An 18,277-nucleotide genomic window follows, 5' to 3' on the forward strand; every position below is an offset into this window, starting at 1 on the left:
CTGTTATTAGATCAAAGGTAAAGGGTAGAAATGAGATTTGATATAGTCATGTTAACCGAAGATAATTGGAAAAAAATAGTTCTCTATGACCATGATGGTTTTAACATAAGATTAGCTTACTTTGATAGTTTATACTGCTATTACCTTGCTTATAAAAATAGAATGATGTGGTATGATTGTCAATGAGACAACTCTACATAAGATACCAAAAGACATAGAGGTTAACAAATATATAGGTCACTGTATGACCTTCGCTTCATTGCTTTACTTTTGATTTTTATCTCCATGTTTTTTATAAATTTTTCCTGAAGTACATTATTTTTATCTAAAAAAAGAGATGTAACAAAATTGAATATAACCATTAGCATTGTCACATTGAATCAGCATGAACTCTTCCATATATATATGTCATAAATGTTGCAATACAAAACAATTTATTCATATAGTTTTTTAATAAGAATATTGGTTAAAAGTCACACTCATATACTAAATACTTTTTTAAAATGTTATTATTACTAGCTTCATCTTTATAATTTTCACCCATAATTTCATGGTTCAATGAAATTACTGTGAGTTCATTTATTTTTGTGGGTATCAATTGCAATTTTTCTGTAATAATGAAAAATTGAATTAATGTGGATGCTTTATTTCCTGATATTACAAAACTCGGCATACAAGTCTATTTAAAATTTACACATCGTTGAACATTTAAATTTGTGGTTATACCTGTACTCGCAAAATTCATGAAAATTGATATCCAAGGAATGATAAAAATGTTGTATTCCTTTTTCTTTTCAGTGAGTGCAGTATGGTTGGGAGCCTTTGAAGACAGTACCATAGTCCCTTTTATCCCATTTGAGAGTGAGGAGTGGTACAATCCATATTTCCAGGGATTTGTTGTATTTTTTACCTACATTATATTATTCCAGGTACAAACTATCAACTTCTCTCAACTATTTAAAGTGGAGGGATTTGATGAGGGAACAAAGTCTTTCTTTTTCAGTCTTTTTCCTTCATTCTCTCCTGATTGACTCTTAATTCTCAGTGTATTTTATACAAGGTTCTAAAATTAAAATTTCTAATCAACATATTAAGATAATTGCAGTAAAAGTTTGGGAGTATCCTTAGTTCATCAAATAAATTTCCAAATAAAAATAAATTATTGAAAAAATATTGTGTCCAAAGGCATCAAAGATATAAGGAATTCTGAATTTTCATTAAAATATGGACGTCTACCTAACTGCAATGATGTAATATATGTGCTTTTACAAACAATTCATCTATAAACATACCGTTGCCCATGCTTGGAAATTGTATAACATCATATTGCATTTATTTGTTAGAAAGTAATCTGAATCAATGCATTTTTTTAAAAGTCATTTTAAAATCATTATTCATTAAAGGTATGAAAAAGGTGTGTAACCAAATAAAACAAAAGGTTATCTTTCTTTCATATATTTCATATAATATCCAATTTCAGAAAAATCAATATCAGTTGCGTATTAGCTGTAAGATGAAATGAAATTTGATTCTGTGAATGTTACAGATAATGAAATCTTTGTTGAAACATTTAAAACAAGAAGATTAAAAAAAAATTAAAAAGAATATACAAGTACAAAGACTGCAAGATTTTTGATGATTTGATAGCATATTGACTAATTATGAAAATATTATTATCATTTTATAGTATATTCATTGACACTTGTTACAATAGGACTATCTTATATGGTTATTAGATTTGACTTTTTTTTACTGGTGTTGTAATGTCTCCCTTGCAACGAAGGGAGCATTATGTTTTGGTAATATTTCTTACGATTATGTGTTGTAACAGTTTATAAACCAATGCTTATATTTAAAATGTTTTTTTCACACAAATTAAAAAAAAATATTGCGCAACTCAAGAAGACAAATGATTGTAAATATTAATAGCTAGTTAGAAGTTGAAAAAAAAATGAAAACAACACTTTATGGATTTGTTGTGTCCAAAGCTTTTTTTTCATTTACCTCTCATCATGAAAACTCAAACATTGCAGGGTTCAAACTGGCATCTTCAGAATTGACCAGCTAGTAATACAGTACATGAACTTCTTACACCACTCTGCAACACCCTTTAACAAACTAAAAATTTGGATGAAAGAGATTGAAACTATGTGTTCTGAGTTAGAAAATGAACACCTTGCACATAGCAATCACAGCTTCTACATTGAAATCTGAATAAATTAAGGTTCTGAAAGCAAAGTACTAGTAACCAACCGTCAAGATCATAAATTTATATTTTGTAATCCAAAGGCTGCTAGAAAATGATGGTAAATCAGATTAATTATCCTTCCACATATTTTCTCAGAAAATTTTCAGAATGATTTTCTCTTCATTTCAGACTGTGATTCCATTAGCCTTATATGTGTCAATAGAACTGGTCAAACTAGGACAAGTTTTCTTTATAAATTATGATCTGGATTTATATTATGAGAAATGTGATAAAAGAATGGAGTGCCGAGCTTTAAATATCACAGAAGATCTCGGACAGATTGATTATATATTCTCTGATAAAACTGGGACATTAACAGAGAACGAGATGGAATTTAAATCCTGTACAATTTGGGGAACAGATTATCCTCATGCACCAGGTTTGTATATTGTATATAGAAGCAATTTGCATATAAACAATCAACAACAATATTTTTTAGAACACTGTTTATTGGATATTATTGAGAAAGCATCTTATATCATATATGTTCTTTGAATCATACTTAACCTACATTCTCAAACTACAAAAAGATGTATTCAACTGTCATAATTACATTACAACTACAAAGTCTTACAATGATTCTGTGTATTACTGATTTCACCGGATTAGTTAAAGGCACTGGAGATACTATAATGAATTGATTAATACGGCAATTTAAAATATATTATAATCATTGATCTGGAATTTTTTTTATTACATTATACTGACTATTTCCTAACATTGTCATGGGGATTGTATTAGTTTCTAATTGATAGTATTTTGGTTTAAAAGCTTCACATGTCTTGTAGTTGTTTCCAGAACATTTGCATAAAATGTGTTACATTGTAAAACTGCTTTCAAAACATTAACATTAAATGGGTTATATCAAAAAAACAATTGAATTTAATATATTATTTATTTCCAGAATTTGACGAGAATATAGATGACAGTGAAACAGACAGTAGATATTCTATAGGAACAAACATTAGTAAATCAAGCTCAGTAAGTACATATTCTATTTGAGATTAAAACAGACAAGTTATTTGACACCTACACACAATAATGTCTCAAAGTGCCTTCATAAGAAAATGCCTGTACCAATTTAGGAATATGTTATCCATAATCCATTTGTTTGAGCGTTTGATATTGCTATTTAATTAGGGACTTTCTGTTTTGAAATTTTCCTCGGAGTTCAGTATTTTTGTGATTTTACTTTTTCCCTGGCTCCTATTAATCAAAGTAAATTATATATATGTATTAATTGATAACCTTTGGTTTTAAAAACTAGAGACAGTTTTGATTGATGTAGTTGAGAAAAGTCCTCGTCAAAATAAAAGTTGATAATCTCTTTAAGAACCATTTTCCTAGGCAACACCAATTACATTATGTACATTGTCCTACAACACCATTATTTTCTCATTAATCTAGAGTTGAATTGCTTGAGATGGACAATTATCACTCAAGATCTAACAATATGTTAAGAAAATAGCAATATTGTTAAATATCAGCTGTAGGACATAATATAAAGCTTTTTAAGCTAAGCTCTCTTTATACATTTACTCACCAAAAGGTGCTCCATGTTTTTAAACAACAGCTAACATAGTACCAAGTGTATTAGCAGACAGAAAACTTTGGTAATCAATACATGGATGTGTAGATTAAAGAGCCTTTAGTATGCAAAACATAAGAGCAATTAGGGGAATGAATCATTTTACTTCACTGGAAGAATGGAAATTCAATTCATGTAAAATTAACAAGTTTTTCATTGGAAAGAAGTCTGTTTGAAAGTAATTTAATGTCTTTAACAGTTTGCAAAAGGGTTTAAATTATGGAAATTTGAGGACGTTCAGTTGAAACAAGTAAGGCTGTGGCTTGTGGTACTAGTAATACAATTAACCTGCTTTGTGACTGACTGACTTGATTTGTTTTTTGCTTTATTGATTGAGTGTCACTCATCATTTAATTAGTTTTCTTGCTTTTAATTATGATTATTTGAACAATGTAACTTGTGTTGCCTAAAATCCAAGTTGCAGTGATATGCTGAGTTGACACAACGTGATAATGTTTGTCGTAGTGATTTGCTGAGTTGGCACAATGTGATAACTTTTGTCGTCTTGCATTATCGTGTCACACTTTGTTAATTTAACCAAATGTTTTACAGATTCATCTTTAAGGCATTTTAAAAGCTGTGTGCAATTTTAAACATTTCTGAGAAATTTTATTTTGGAGTTCTTATAATAAAACATGCACTTTAAAATACTGAGGCAAACTGTAATACAAAATTAGTCAAAACTGTATAAATAACAACAAATATTTCATTTTTTTTATAGACTATGGAAAATCTAAAAATAGAACCAGGATTATTCCGAGAAGTAATGACAATGAGTTTGAGGAGTTTGACTAATGTTGAAGTGACTGTTGACAGTAGTGGTGGAAGATCAACCAATTATAACGAGATGGAATATCAGAAAAGTCAGAAAATACAAGATTTCTTCCTGCTGATGGCCATTTGTAATACTGTTGTTGTTACAACGCATGCTCATGAAGATTTGGTAGGTACCAGTTAATCATTTGACAGGGATACAGTTTGTTTATCTTTTTCTCCCATAGATAGTTCTTTGTTAATAGTTTTAACTGTGTTATTTGTAATTGGCTTACTAGCTTCAATTTTTAGTGAACTGTTATGTTAAAAAGTGTGTCATCTTCACATCTTGCTAGTATGTAATAGGATTTTACGAATGAATGAGCAATCATTCATGTAGAAAATTACCTATTAGAATCTTTATAATGATAAAGGTGTTTCACTTTTCTCACTTGTAATACTAACCATCGTGTTTATTTATATTTGCATTAGATTCATACTACGTCTTCTATAATCAGAATTAGATCATTCATGTAGTAAATATTATTTAAAATCATTTAAATCGTAATAGTCACATACATCATAGCCATACTTAAACATTCTGAACTTCGAAATAAAGTGACAAAATATAATTTCATATGAAAGTATTCTGTTGTTAATATACTAAAGTTAGATAAAAGTAGTCAAAATATGTGTCCTGCTACAGTACCGTGTTTGATACTAGATGCTAGATTATGGAGGTTTGGGCTTGAGTTTCTGTTTAAAACTTTCTGACATAAGTGGACAATCTCTATTCTTAGCTTTCGTTGTTCATTCATTCTTAAGGGTCTATAATTTTGAAGATTTTAACACTATTCATACATTTCAGTCCAAAATACAATGGTTATATTGCTTGACCTTGCCATTGGTTTCATTGTTGGAAAAAAAAATCATTAAATTGAAAAGGATTTTATTTCCTCTTTGTGCCAAAATTTTCAATCTCACATATTCTCATCTGTCTATTCAAAAGAGGAAGAAAATGGAGTATACATATTTTGGTTGAATATAAATTGCCTAACATTGTTATTTTATCACACTATTTAGTATGTAAATATTAAAATGTTAAAATTATTTACAATGCGCTAAAAAGTGAACGTTATATTTCAAACTAGCTTCAGCGAGCGTACATCTGTCCTGGTGAAATCGGAATATTTTGTTTGATTATAATGCAGTTATATTGAATTCTGTTCTATTTGAATGGCTGATTTTTTGGATTTTACTTTTACTGTTGCCATGTTTTGTACTTCATTTCTTTACCTTCACTTTTAAGGTTAATTCTCTTAAAATTCCTCATAATTCCTCATTGAATTTGTTCTGTGAAATAAAGTCATTTACAACCTCATTTACAACCTGTTGTAAATATGTCATGTTCTTAGCAGTTTTATTTAGTAGAATCAAATATTTGTTTTCATATATATCATATTTATTTCATACCATACACAGAAGGGCTGTTCTATTAAAACATATATTGAACATCAGATTGTCATTCTAACAATATCAGAGATAGCCGTCTAAGATTTTTCAAGAAATTTGATTATTTTGTCCTTTTAAAACAAAAATTTACAAACTTATCCATTTATATCTAAGGAATAAAAAAAGAATGGTATTAACTTGGTTCCTGTATGTTTTAGAGCTAAATTCCTAATGCATGTAGAGTAAGACTTTGGTTAGCTTGCTTGTTTTCTTTAAATTGTACCATTATAATTGGGCTAACAATAAATCAAATGTAAATATAATATATATAGATTTAACTGTGCCTGTCTATATTGTTTGCAGATGTCAATCTTAATTACAATGCTTGAGCTAACGTTTATACAAATAAAGCAAGCAAGCCAACCAAAGTCTTACTCCCCAAACAGTAGGAAATTAGCTGTAATAGGACAGCCTTGATATGTAGTAACTAGACTGCAGTGTGATTATCATCTATACATTGTTTTCAGGAAGACATCCATTTGGAGATGGTAATACTTATTGTCAGAACATATGTACCTAATTAAACATCGCTTATAATTTATTGTGTGTCGAAGTCAAGTTGTAGGAATGCAAATTTGTTGTTTTAAAAAATTATAAATGTGGAAACAAAAGTTTATCTTATGAGTATAAAATGTGTCCCTGAATATTTTGTTGTGATGTTAGTGTCATTGGATATATGCATGAATATTTTTTCCAAAGTGATACCAAATGTCAATTCCAAGCTAAATCTTTATTGAATTCTTCAATTAAAGCCTTCAATTTTTAAGATCTTATAAAATTATGAAAATTGATATAAGTTTAATAACGACACACCTAGGAAAATATAAATGATAAATACTTCATATATATCTTAGTTTAGAGTTGTATAGGGCAATATAAACTAGGAAATGGTCCTGCATAATAGGATTTGCTAGATGATAGAAATGCTTGGTAAAGGTACTCTATAATAAAATTGAGAATGGAAATGGGGAATGTGTCAAAGAGACAACAACCCGACCAAATAAAAAACAACAGCAGAGGGTCATAAGCCTACTAGTAGTTTTTAAAAAGGTTAAAACTTGACCCATTACATGTATAAGGTTTGACCCCTAATGTGTATTTATAAAGAAAGGTTAAGTCTATATTTTGATGTATCTTTATTTTTTTAATGCCATGCTGTTTTTCCAACTTTTCAAATTTGCAAAGGATCTGGTTTAAGCTTGTACCTTTTCATTTCTTATTTGCATATTTTTTTCAATACAATTTATATTATTTTAACAAGAATACAACAAAAACTAAATAATTCTGTCATACAATCAATTGTTTTTGTTATCTTAGTGCATGGTATATATAATATTTATTTAAAACTGAATGTATCAAGGCGAAACTTTAAAAAAAAAAATTAATTTACACATGTTCATTTCATAAACATTAGATAAATTTTAAGGTATAAGCTTCATAGATAGATGCCAAATAGTTTTAATGCTATAGCAAGAATAAATCCTTATGCTTTGAAGACACTATTTCTTAATGTAAAAGGTTAACTATAGTATATCCTTGTTTTATTTATAACTATTGCAGAAATTTAAACATTTGATTTACATTATCAGTCCAGACTTTATAGTCAACACACAATAAATTACCCAATTGCACTGCTCAGTACCAAACTTATAAGTGCACATTTGCAATATTAGGCTAGGTTAAATTTGCATTAAATGGCAAGATTTTAGCAAAAAATCAGTAAGTTAATCTATTTCAAGAGCATAAGAGCAATGTATTTCAAACTTCTTTGCCACTTTGAAGAGTATCTTATAAGTTGTCAATCATTGTTGGACAACTTGGTTAAATAAATTCTGAGTAGCTTTACCAAGACAGTTCTGAGAAAATGAAATGTAAAAGAGTGTAGGACATTTATAGTCCATGTTGAGTTAATTGATACATTAAAATTATTTCCATACTTTTTTTTCTTGAAGCCAGTAAGCCACTGTAAGGGGTACAACTCTGTCTGTTCTTCCATCAGTAGATAAGTTCAAGCGGGGACTCCATTCTGACTATGGGGTCCATTCACAAACGTTTTCCAATTTTTTTCAGTAAACCTTACAATGCAAATAATAAAAATTACTTCTACAAAATTTAATGAAGATGAGTGGAGTTCCAACAGCCAGATTTTTATTCATTGAAAAGTCCTCACACATAGAAAATTCAGTCATTTAGACAAAAACTTGTAAATTGTTTGCCTGGTCAGCCAGTGATTAAGTTAACTATCATTGTCTATTTTCAACTTTAACTGTTTTGTGCAAACTCCTTATATTATTATTTTAAAAGAAAATATTCAAAGATATTTATGGACCTTATTCTTGTAGGGCATTGTATAAGGAGGATTTTTATTTTGAGGAGTTATACTTTTAAGAATATTACGTAATAAGTGTAAACTTTTTAAAGCACTATATTTAGCAAAGTAAATCAATCCACCTCCTGTATTAATAATATCTGATGTTTGTCTTTGTTTACGAGTTAAAATGTGTCAATTAAATACTAATTGTAATATCATGAATCCAAGTCATCTTAGTGAGATATTTAAACTATATCAGAGGTATTGGTTTTTTTTAGATGGATGAAAGTGGAATTGTACATTTATCACCTGAAGAAGAAAAACAAGAAAAACGTTTATTGAAGTTAAATGGTAAACGAAATGGCAATGGGAATAACCCACATCTACCTCCTATAAATAATATAAGTTCTAAGGTACCTGTAGACTCTTTGAAAAAACCAATTCATCCACCAAAACTTACAGATTCTTGGTCTTTTGCCAATGGTGGTAGCGGTGGCAGAGATTCCCCACTTCGTACCCCATCAGAAGGCAGTCTAGCTGGATCTGTTTATTCAGATATGGCTAAAATAAGATTTGAAGCTGAAAGTCCTGATGAATTGGCACTGGTCAGAGCTGCAGCTACATATGGATGTTGTCTCAAAAAACGATCTCATGGAAAAGTTACCGTTCATCTTCCAGGTAAGGATGTTGTTTAAAAAACAATTTAATGGAAAAGTCACTTGATTACAAGAAACTTTCTCAGTCGCATTGAGGTCTGTGGCATTCTTTCTTAAACATAAATAAAAAAAATAAAATGGAATAAATGTAATGATGTTTTGCTTTGAAATACCTTTTTGAATTTGTACCCATATTAATAAATTTGAATCTACGTGTGTCGTATGTTGAGAACAACCAGGTTCTAATATTTTCTGCTCAAAACAGTTTCAATTTTCTAACTTTTACAAGGATGTCTAAAATCTAAAATTTTACAATCTGGAGTTGAAAAAAGTTGTGTTTCATTATCAGAGAGAGACAATTTCTTTCTCCTGTATATGTTTCTGTCTTTCTGTTGTTATTGTCAATGTGATAAAAAAAATTGTATATTTATAATTAATTTGAAATCAAGTTGATATGAGAAATAGTACTATTGTTATGATATATCTAAAATTTATGATATTTGTTTTCAGGAGAAGGTGCGGAAGTAGAGTTTGATTTATTACATATCCTTTCATTTGATTCTACAAGAAAACGTATGTCTGTGATCGTCAAACATCCAATGACCAAAGAAATCATTTTATTAACCAAAGGAGCAGATTCACAAGTTCTCAGTGTTCTGGATAAAAAATATAAAGGTATACATCATCCTTCGCCATTTAACTGTCAGATAGAGGAAGTTGGTTTTTGGTTGGTTTTTTTTTTGGAGGAAATGAACCATATGTAAACTGTGAATTTTGTTCATTTAATTTTGGATAAGTGTGAAAGTAAAAAACTAATAATTTGATTATAAAGTTTATACATTTTGTACAACCTTTCTCCTAAATTTTCTAGAAATTTTTCATAAGTTATCACACAGCCTATTTGTGTTAAATTATTCTGCTTCACATACCCTTTTAAATGGTTTGTGCCTATTTAATTGACTTTTATACCATCAAAATAATGATAAGTCAAAATTGTTGCTAAAGTAATTTCAATCATTGAATTTCAAAAAGTATTAATTAATTCTTTGTCATAGCAAAAAGACATTTTGTTACTCTGTATACACTTAACATCTAGAGGGTTGAAAAACGATGCTATGAACTTGACGAGTTCTGTTAATATATATATATTCTTAGTATCTTTTTTTTAACACCTCTATATGTTTATAGAAATAGAACGATATAAGAAGGTTCTGGAAGAGACAGAAAAACACATATATAACTATGCCGTTCAAGGACTACGTACCTTAGTCCTGGCAAAAAGAGTAAGTCTTTTTTTTTTGCTTTTGCTCTATTTTTTCCCTCCATTTGTAGAAAACGAGGAGTATAAAAAGATTGTAGAGGACACAGAAGATCACTTATATAACTATGCTTTACAAGGCTTACGTACATTATGTATGGCTAAAAGAGTGAGTTAGACTAGTATTATAGTTTACTGTGGATTCAGTATTATTTGGGGGATACCATTATTATTTGGTGGATACCATTATTATTTGGGGGATACCAATTTTTGTTAATTTGGTGAGATAAGTGAAACCACTAGTTTTAAATGTTCTATAACGTACAAATTTTCTATAAGCTACTTTGTCAAAACAATGAAATCAAATATCCATGAAAATACATTTTTTTTGTGATCCACTAAAATCGATATCCACAAAAAAAAACTGAATCCACAGTATTTAGATTTTGTTTGATTAGAATGTTTGAAATGCTATATTTATTACCATAGAGAGTGTTTATCCTAACATTATATAATTGTATTTGCTAGTTAAACACACTAGAAATCTGATCACCTATACTATTAAACGAGAAGACCTCATTTTGTGTGTTGCTTCTTTTCCTTCTGCAATAAATAAATCATCATTCCTCTGTGTCCTATAGGTACAATGCATAGTCCCATTTGTCATCAATTCTTATTCAGTTTGGGTTATTTTGGGAGAAAAACGAGAAAAAAAAGCATCCATGTATTGTTTCCATTATCAGACCGACTTTTAAGTCATAGACAAGACTTCCGGTTTTAAACTTTTAAACATAATTTTCATAACTACTTGGGAGAAATGTTTACACGCATTTTACTGAGATCGTTGAATAATGGACAAAATTGATATTGAAATTATTGCTATTTCAAGATATCATTCATACAGTCACAAAACTAATAAAACTTTAAAATGTGACCTTTATTTTTAGAACCCATTTAGATATTTGTGGAATAATTGCAAAAAATAAACTATTAAAAATGATGCATTTGAAAAATTCTGAATATGTGTTGTTAAAATTGAAGAGTGTTGCCCTAACCTTTCCTACAGAGTTTTTTTTTATTTTTTGGGCAAAGATTGTATGAAAGGCAATCAAAACTCTAGTACTGACTTGATATTAATATAATAGGCAAAAATATAGTGCATTGCACATAACATTCTATACATCCTATCCATGAACATTTCCAAAAATTTATCAATGAAATATATGATAAAATATAAATGTTACAAAATGATGTTATACTTTTCATAAATAGCATAACTATTGCAAGGTGCAGGAATCTTATATCTTCTAAATACATCAATGATGATCATTATTGTTTAAGTAATCGTTAGAATTAGAGTTATCTTTCTTTGGCCACTTGATCAAAAGCTGTTATATTACATATATTGGAATGTAGTTGCAAAATGACTCATTTCAATGCAAGGTCTCATTTTCTGTTAGCAGATTTACATGTAAATTAGATATATATGGACCATAGAAAGAAATTGTAAAACTTTGATATCATTCATCCAGAGTGTTTACATCAAACCAAAATATTTCTTAAAAACAATAAACAACATACAAAAATATTTTGATAGCTGATATCAAAGACATTTCAAAATCTCAATTCTTTCTCTTGAAAGTGGATACTTTGATACTGTAAAGGGGTTTATTTTCACAGAAATTAGATTTGGCAATTTGCAAATGCCAAATCTGTTTGTTTGGTTTCATTTTTGCATTTTTCTAGTGCTTGATTCTTTGAAAACTTTCTATAATACTCTTATGTTTATAGATATTGCATAAAAAAGAATACAAACGCTGGAAGAAAAAGTTCTTAGAAGCAGAAGCAGCAATGCAAGATCGGGAACAGAAAATTATGGACGTAGCCTGTGATATAGAGAAAGATTTTGAATTATTAGGTATGCTTGTCTTTATGTAAGGTTTAATATTGATTAAATAAAGATGAAATTATTTTTAAAGAAATGGTTCTTCTCCATTGAGAAGCAGTTACATATACAAGATTGGGAGCAGAAATGATATAATTATCATGTGACATAGAGATAGCTTTTTGATCGGGTATTTGTCTCTTTGACATATTGTCATATTCCCCATTTCTGTTCTTTATTTTGTTTTTAATCTTTGGAAGTTTTTCTTGCAATGGAAAAGTTTTAATATATAGAAGGTTAGTTTATATCAATCAATCAACACAGAAGAAAAACATCTGAAAAAAAGAAAGAATACAAAGTCTTTTATGAACTGGCTTCAGATAGAGACAATAGTTGTGGCAATGTGAGAGCAATATATATGACCTTGACATTCCTAATCTAATAGTATTAGTAAAACAGTTTGAAATAGGGACAATGTGTAAAATAAAGAAACATATTTAGTAAAAAATTAATAACTTACATTATAGGTGCAACTGGTATAGAAGACAAGCTACAAGATGGGGTACCAGAGACAATTAAAAAGCTCAGGGAAGCAGGCATTAATGTCTGGGTTCTGACAGGAGATAAACAGGTGAGAATTAGAAACTAACAAGGTATTTATTTATAAGCATTTACAAATTCAGACATTGATCCCATTTAAACATGTACACTGTAAATTCAGAAGTTTTTACTGTGTTTTATTGAAAATCACAAAAATTATGATATGATTTGGCAAAATTGTTTTTTTGTAGATATTTGAGTCCTTGGTAATGCATAAAACTGCATACAAGCCTATAGAAAACGTGTTCTTGGTTGAAATATTTAGAATTTTGGTTCATCTATAACCCAGAAATCAGTATCCCAATTATAGCAATGAAGCCACTGAGAATAACAAAAAAAATCCCTTTCTAAAAGTCTTTAAATCTAGATTTTAGATAATCAATTTGTTATCTCCCCTTATTGTGATGACTTGGAATCTGTATTACCAGATTTTAGATAATCGATTTGTTATCTCCCCTTATTGTAATGTCTTGCAATCTGTATAATGATATTTAAGATAAGTAATTTGTTGATATTGTTTCAGGAAACAGCAATAGAAATAGCTCATTCTTCACAACTGTTTGATGAGGATCAGCTTATGATCAAATTAAACGCTAATGATAAGGTAATTATTTGATATTTACTTACTTTTTATATGCCCATTTACAGGACAAATTATGGTATACTGTTGTCAGTCTGTTTGTCAGTCCATCGTCAACATGTCGGACATTAACTCAAAAACACTTCAACCAATTTGAATAAAACTTTGGAGAATTGTTCATATCTATTGTTGCGAGCTTCCTTTCGATTTTTTATGAATTTTAGATTTTAAGTTTCTGAGTTATATACTAGTTAGGGTTCTATTAATTAAAAAGGGGGTAATTATCCAGTTGTTGGACAATAACTCAAAAATGCTTTGATTTTATTTAAGTTTGGCCGATTCACAATACAGTTCTAACGAGTACTTACAAAGTGCGCCTGTGCAAGGCATAAAGTCCAGTAAGAAGAATGTCCAAATCTCGAATAATTTTTCTCAATTATGATAAAATGGCAAACTTTATTTGTTGTCTGTCTCAGCAATACACAATTCGGACAAGGTATGAACCAAATATGAGCGCTTTGGAAACCATGAACTTTATAGGATTTTACTAAGTACTTTGCTTAATATTTAATTTGTTTACAGGAGGAAACAGAAGCATTTTTAGACCATGAATTAGGAGAGATAGAAAAAGACAAAAAGCAACCAAGACCCTCCAGTGCAAGGAGGAGAATGGGGTCTACAAAATCTCTTAGAGGGGTCACTCAAAAAATGGAATATGCTTTGGTAGTAGACGGAAAAACACTTGCTTTTTGTTTGGAGAAATCACTTGAGAAAAAGTTTTTGAGGTTAACACAGATGTGTAAATCTGTCGTCTGCTGTAGGGCCACGCCCATACAGAAAGGATTGGTTGTCAAGTTGGTTATGGACAATCTGAAGAAACTCTCATTAGCAATTGGTAAGATAAGAAATATTCAAAATTTCACTTTAAGCCGTGGGTTAAACTAAACCACTAGAATATAAAAAAATATTACCTAAATGAACAGGTTTAAATGTGGGAGGGATTTCAAGGAGAATTCTTGATTGAATTAGTATTATGCCTGTTAATTTATATGTATAAATACATTTAAGGATGTACTTGGGTGAGGTTAAGTAAAAATTAAGAAATTAAGAAATTAAAATTGATACTATAAACTGGTAGAGCATCAATTAAGGATAAATATAAGCTAAAAATATTGATAGGTCATGGACCTCCTTTTCGAGATATTTGAGATTTAAAATATGGCGGGAAAAGGCTGACTCTGACTTTTACCTTATATTTGCATTGGTATTATTTGGGTCTCAAAACAAAAGAAAGCAAATCAAGAATCTTCTAAAATTTTGGTAAATGACCTTTCATGAGCTATTAAGTCTATTATGAAAAAATAAATGGGTGGTATGGGGCAAAATATTTTACAGTGTATTGGGAAAATCACCAAGGAGTCCGAACATTTGACACAAATTCCAAAACCTCACCTAAATACATCCTTAATGTTGTTCTTTCATATAGAGTATACATTTTTATGCCCCACCTACGATAGTAGAGGGGCATTATGTTTTCTGGTCTGTGCGTCCGTTCATCTGTCCGTCCGTCCGTCCGTCCGTCTGTCCGTTCGTTCGTCCGTCTGTCCCGCTTCAGGTTAAAGTTTTTGGTCAAGGCAGTTTTTGATGGAGTTGAAGTCCAATCGACTTCAAACTTAGTACACATGTTTCCTATGATATGATCTTTTTAATTTTAATGCCAAATTAGAGGGTTTACCCCAATTTCACGGTCCACTGAACATAGAAAATTATAGTGCGAGTGGGGCATTCGTGTACTGGGGACACATTCTTGTTTTGTACTGTGTAAAAAAATGATTTATCAGGCAGTCATTTCATTTTCATTTGTATTATTTTAACAGAAAGCATTGCATTTCCATTTATATCATAACAATTTGGGATATACTTCCTACAACATGTGTGTAACTTCTACTTCTTTCAAATTTTAGGAACAATATTTCAAATATTAGAGAGGAAAAGTGCTAAAAAAAATTCAGCTACGATTTTTGTCATGTTGTCTTGTTTATAACTTTAACTGGTACATTGCAGGTGACGGAGCTAATGATGTCAGTATGATACAGACAGCAGACGTAGGAGTGGGTATATCAGGACAGGAAGGAATGCAGGCTGTCATGGCATCTGACTTTGCAATATCAAGATTTTGTTTCCTTCAAAAGTTATTATTGGTACATGGTCATTGGTGCTACACTAGACTTTCAAGATTCTCTGCGTTTATGTTTTATAAAAGCTTGGTGAGTGTAATTTAATTATTATGATTTAACCCATTGAATATAATTGTTTTGTTTTCAACCTTACAGTCATCTCTTAGTTAAACGTCACCTGTATATTTGAACATTTCACTTGTAGATTCATTTTCCGCTTTTTCATGAGTGTGTTTTGCAAAATTTTAGAACCAGTTATCTTTGGGCTGGATTTGTGCAATACACATTTAGTTTCATTTTCTACTTTCATTTTCAGGTGACTGTGTTCTGCATTTTTTGGTACCAGTTATATGCTGGTTGGTCCGGAGCAGTACAGTTTGACAGTATACATCTAATGTTCCAGCATGTGTTATATACATCATTACCTCCAATTATCAATGGAATATTAGATCGGGATTTATCTGCTGAAACACTGCTGCAATTTCCTTCTATTTATAGAATGGGTCCAGAGGATCAAGTAAGTCATAGTTGAAGTAATTATAAATGCTTATAAACATTCTCTTTCTCCAACCTTTGATGAAAATATCGTTTACATCTTTCTTTTTCATGTTTCAAAGACAACATTCTGTCTGCTTGTCTATTGTGTATGATAATTTTTCTAAATTGATTTATGTAATGTAGATATATATTTATTATATTGACCAAACTCATTTGGTATAAAATAAACTATTTGATGCAGTGAATGAGTGATCTTATATTTGGTATTGACCCATACATTTTATATGGTTGAACTAAACAATTAATTAAAAATGTAATAAATAAAAATAACAAGGTGTGATATGATTGCCAATGTCAATGAAACAACTCTCCACCAAGTCACAATGTGTATAAAATGATTACTGACTTAGGGCAGGTGCAAACAAATGCAGCAGGTTAAAATGTTTTAATAGGTACCAACCTTCACCCGTATCTGAAACAATATAGTAACATTACAAAATAGAAAGAAACACAATAGAATATCAATTGAAATGGTTTAACTCAATCAAAAGACATATTAACACAAGTGAACATAGTATACACGGAACAAATAAATTTGTTCTATGATACAATGTTAATACCAAATCAATAAAATATAAACATGTTTTACAATATAATTTCCTGTCTTACAGATGTATACCAGAAAATCTTTCTTTGTGGCAGCTTTTGATTCTCTGTACCAAAGTGCAATTTTATTTTATTTGAATTATTTGGTAAGTTTTAATAGTATTTAAAGATCTGTTAATCTTTCCACAGCTGTAATGGTTATGTATTGTCATAAATTGTGTATAATGGTGGCAGTACTTTTGGCATTCATTTTTGTGAAATGCCAAAGTTAATCAGACATTTATTAGACAGGTGTTAGAAGGATGATGATATTTCAGTAGATTTAAAAATATTCCAAATGTTCAAGACAATTATTCAATTGATTATCAAACTTCAATGTTTTACTACTCCGTAACTGAAATCTAAATATTTACAATGTGTATTCATTATTGAAATTTAGAATTTACATGCTATATGAAATACATGTTAACAAGATATTTGTACTAATTTACAGGTGTACACAGATTCTGTAGCAGGTGTGTGGGAGTTTGGTACTACACAAACTGTAGGACTTATATTAATCATATTATTCCATAATGCTGTGGAAACTTTCTCATGGGTAAGTACACATTGTCTAATTTTGAATTAAATATGACAAGATTAAATGACTATGTTTGATAAGAATCCATACTGTTGGCTGAAAATATTGGAGAAGCATGTTAAAATTAGATTTTATTTTCTAATAAAATCCAACATTTATGACAGCACAAACCACAATGATGCATAGGAATACTAATGCTTATAGCATACAGATGTAGTTATAAGAATTGGATCATCGTTCTGTATTTTGATAGAGTTGTAAAAGCATTGAAGGTGCACACATTTTTAGTGTAAAGATCTGCTTCAGTCAATGCTTTAATACCCCATTAAAATTACAAAAGGAAGCATTCAATTCTTAAATATTTAGTAATGTAATTAAATATTTCCTAAAGCTGTAACTGAATATCTTTGGTATTCACAAACTTATTTGCTTCCATAATTTTTAGATTTTGTTTGAAATAAACACTTGACCATTTAATTAAAACTCAAGCATTACTATTTAGAAAAATTCTGCTACTAGCGTCACTTAAAAGCACTCATTTTCCTACTGCATAATTGGTGTTGTAAATGTGCGACTTTTAACATTATTTTTGTGCATTATATACACTAAAGATAAAAAAATATAATTTTAAAAGTAACTTTTTGAAAGTAAATGCTTTGAGAATGACATAAATAGCAGTAGTTTCTCAGAATTTGATATATTATAAAACGATATTTTTATTTCAGATTTGGCCTCAATGGTTAATCACTATATTAAGTTTCTTGGTATATTGGTTATTTGCTATTGTCATCAATGCCATTTGGTTTTCATTTGATCATCCGTCTAATCCATACTGGGTAATGCAGAACACAATGACACAACCCATCCATTTTATCACTGTTGTCTTGACATTGTTGACATGTCTATTACCAAGGTATGTAGCTCTTTTATGTGAAGATAGAAATAGTAAAACCTCTCTAATGTGAAGATAGAAATAGTATAACCTCTTTTCCTTAAAGATCAAATTAACTCAAGGATATATTTTC

At 29.7% G+C, this 18,277-nt stretch overlaps 1 protein-coding gene across 4 annotated transcripts in view; it reads left to right on the forward strand.

Moving 5' to 3' along the window:
- The window catches only part of LOC139485138 (phospholipid-transporting ATPase VD-like), a 38,413-nt gene that overhangs the window by 13,368 nt on the left and 6,768 nt on the right, over positions 1-18,277 (forward strand). The window contains exons 6-22 of one of the 4 annotated variants that reach the window (XM_071269350.1): positions 799-929; positions 2,378-2,627; positions 3,153-3,229; positions 4,558-4,779; positions 6,569-6,589; positions 8,691-9,090; positions 9,579-9,743; positions 10,257-10,351; positions 12,118-12,244; positions 12,739-12,842; positions 13,335-13,415; positions 13,974-14,286; positions 15,456-15,658; positions 15,885-16,085; positions 16,738-16,818; positions 17,166-17,270; positions 17,978-18,165. In XM_071269350.1, coding sequence (XP_071125451.1) covers positions 799-929; positions 2,378-2,627; positions 3,153-3,229; positions 4,558-4,779; positions 6,569-6,589; positions 8,691-9,090; positions 9,579-9,743; positions 10,257-10,351; positions 12,118-12,244; positions 12,739-12,842; positions 13,335-13,415; positions 13,974-14,286; positions 15,456-15,658; positions 15,885-16,085; positions 16,738-16,818; positions 17,166-17,270; positions 17,978-18,165 — 2,764 coding nt within the window. Of the gene's footprint in view, positions 1-798; positions 930-2,377; positions 2,628-3,152; positions 3,230-4,557; positions 4,780-6,568; positions 6,590-8,690; positions 9,091-9,578; positions 9,744-10,256; positions 10,352-10,400; positions 10,496-12,117; positions 12,245-12,738; positions 12,843-13,334; positions 13,416-13,973; positions 14,287-15,455; positions 15,659-15,884; positions 16,086-16,737; positions 16,819-17,165; positions 17,271-17,977; positions 18,166-18,277 lie in introns of all 4 variants that reach the window. The other 3 variants (XM_071269349.1, XM_071269351.1, XM_071269353.1) reach the window with 3 other exon arrangements.

Source organism: Mytilus edulis, chromosome 8 (genome assembly GCF_963676685.1).
Source record: "Mytilus edulis chromosome 8, xbMytEdul2.2, whole genome shotgun sequence".
NCBI classification, from domain to species: Eukaryota; Metazoa; Mollusca; class Bivalvia; order Mytilida; family Mytilidae; genus Mytilus; species Mytilus edulis.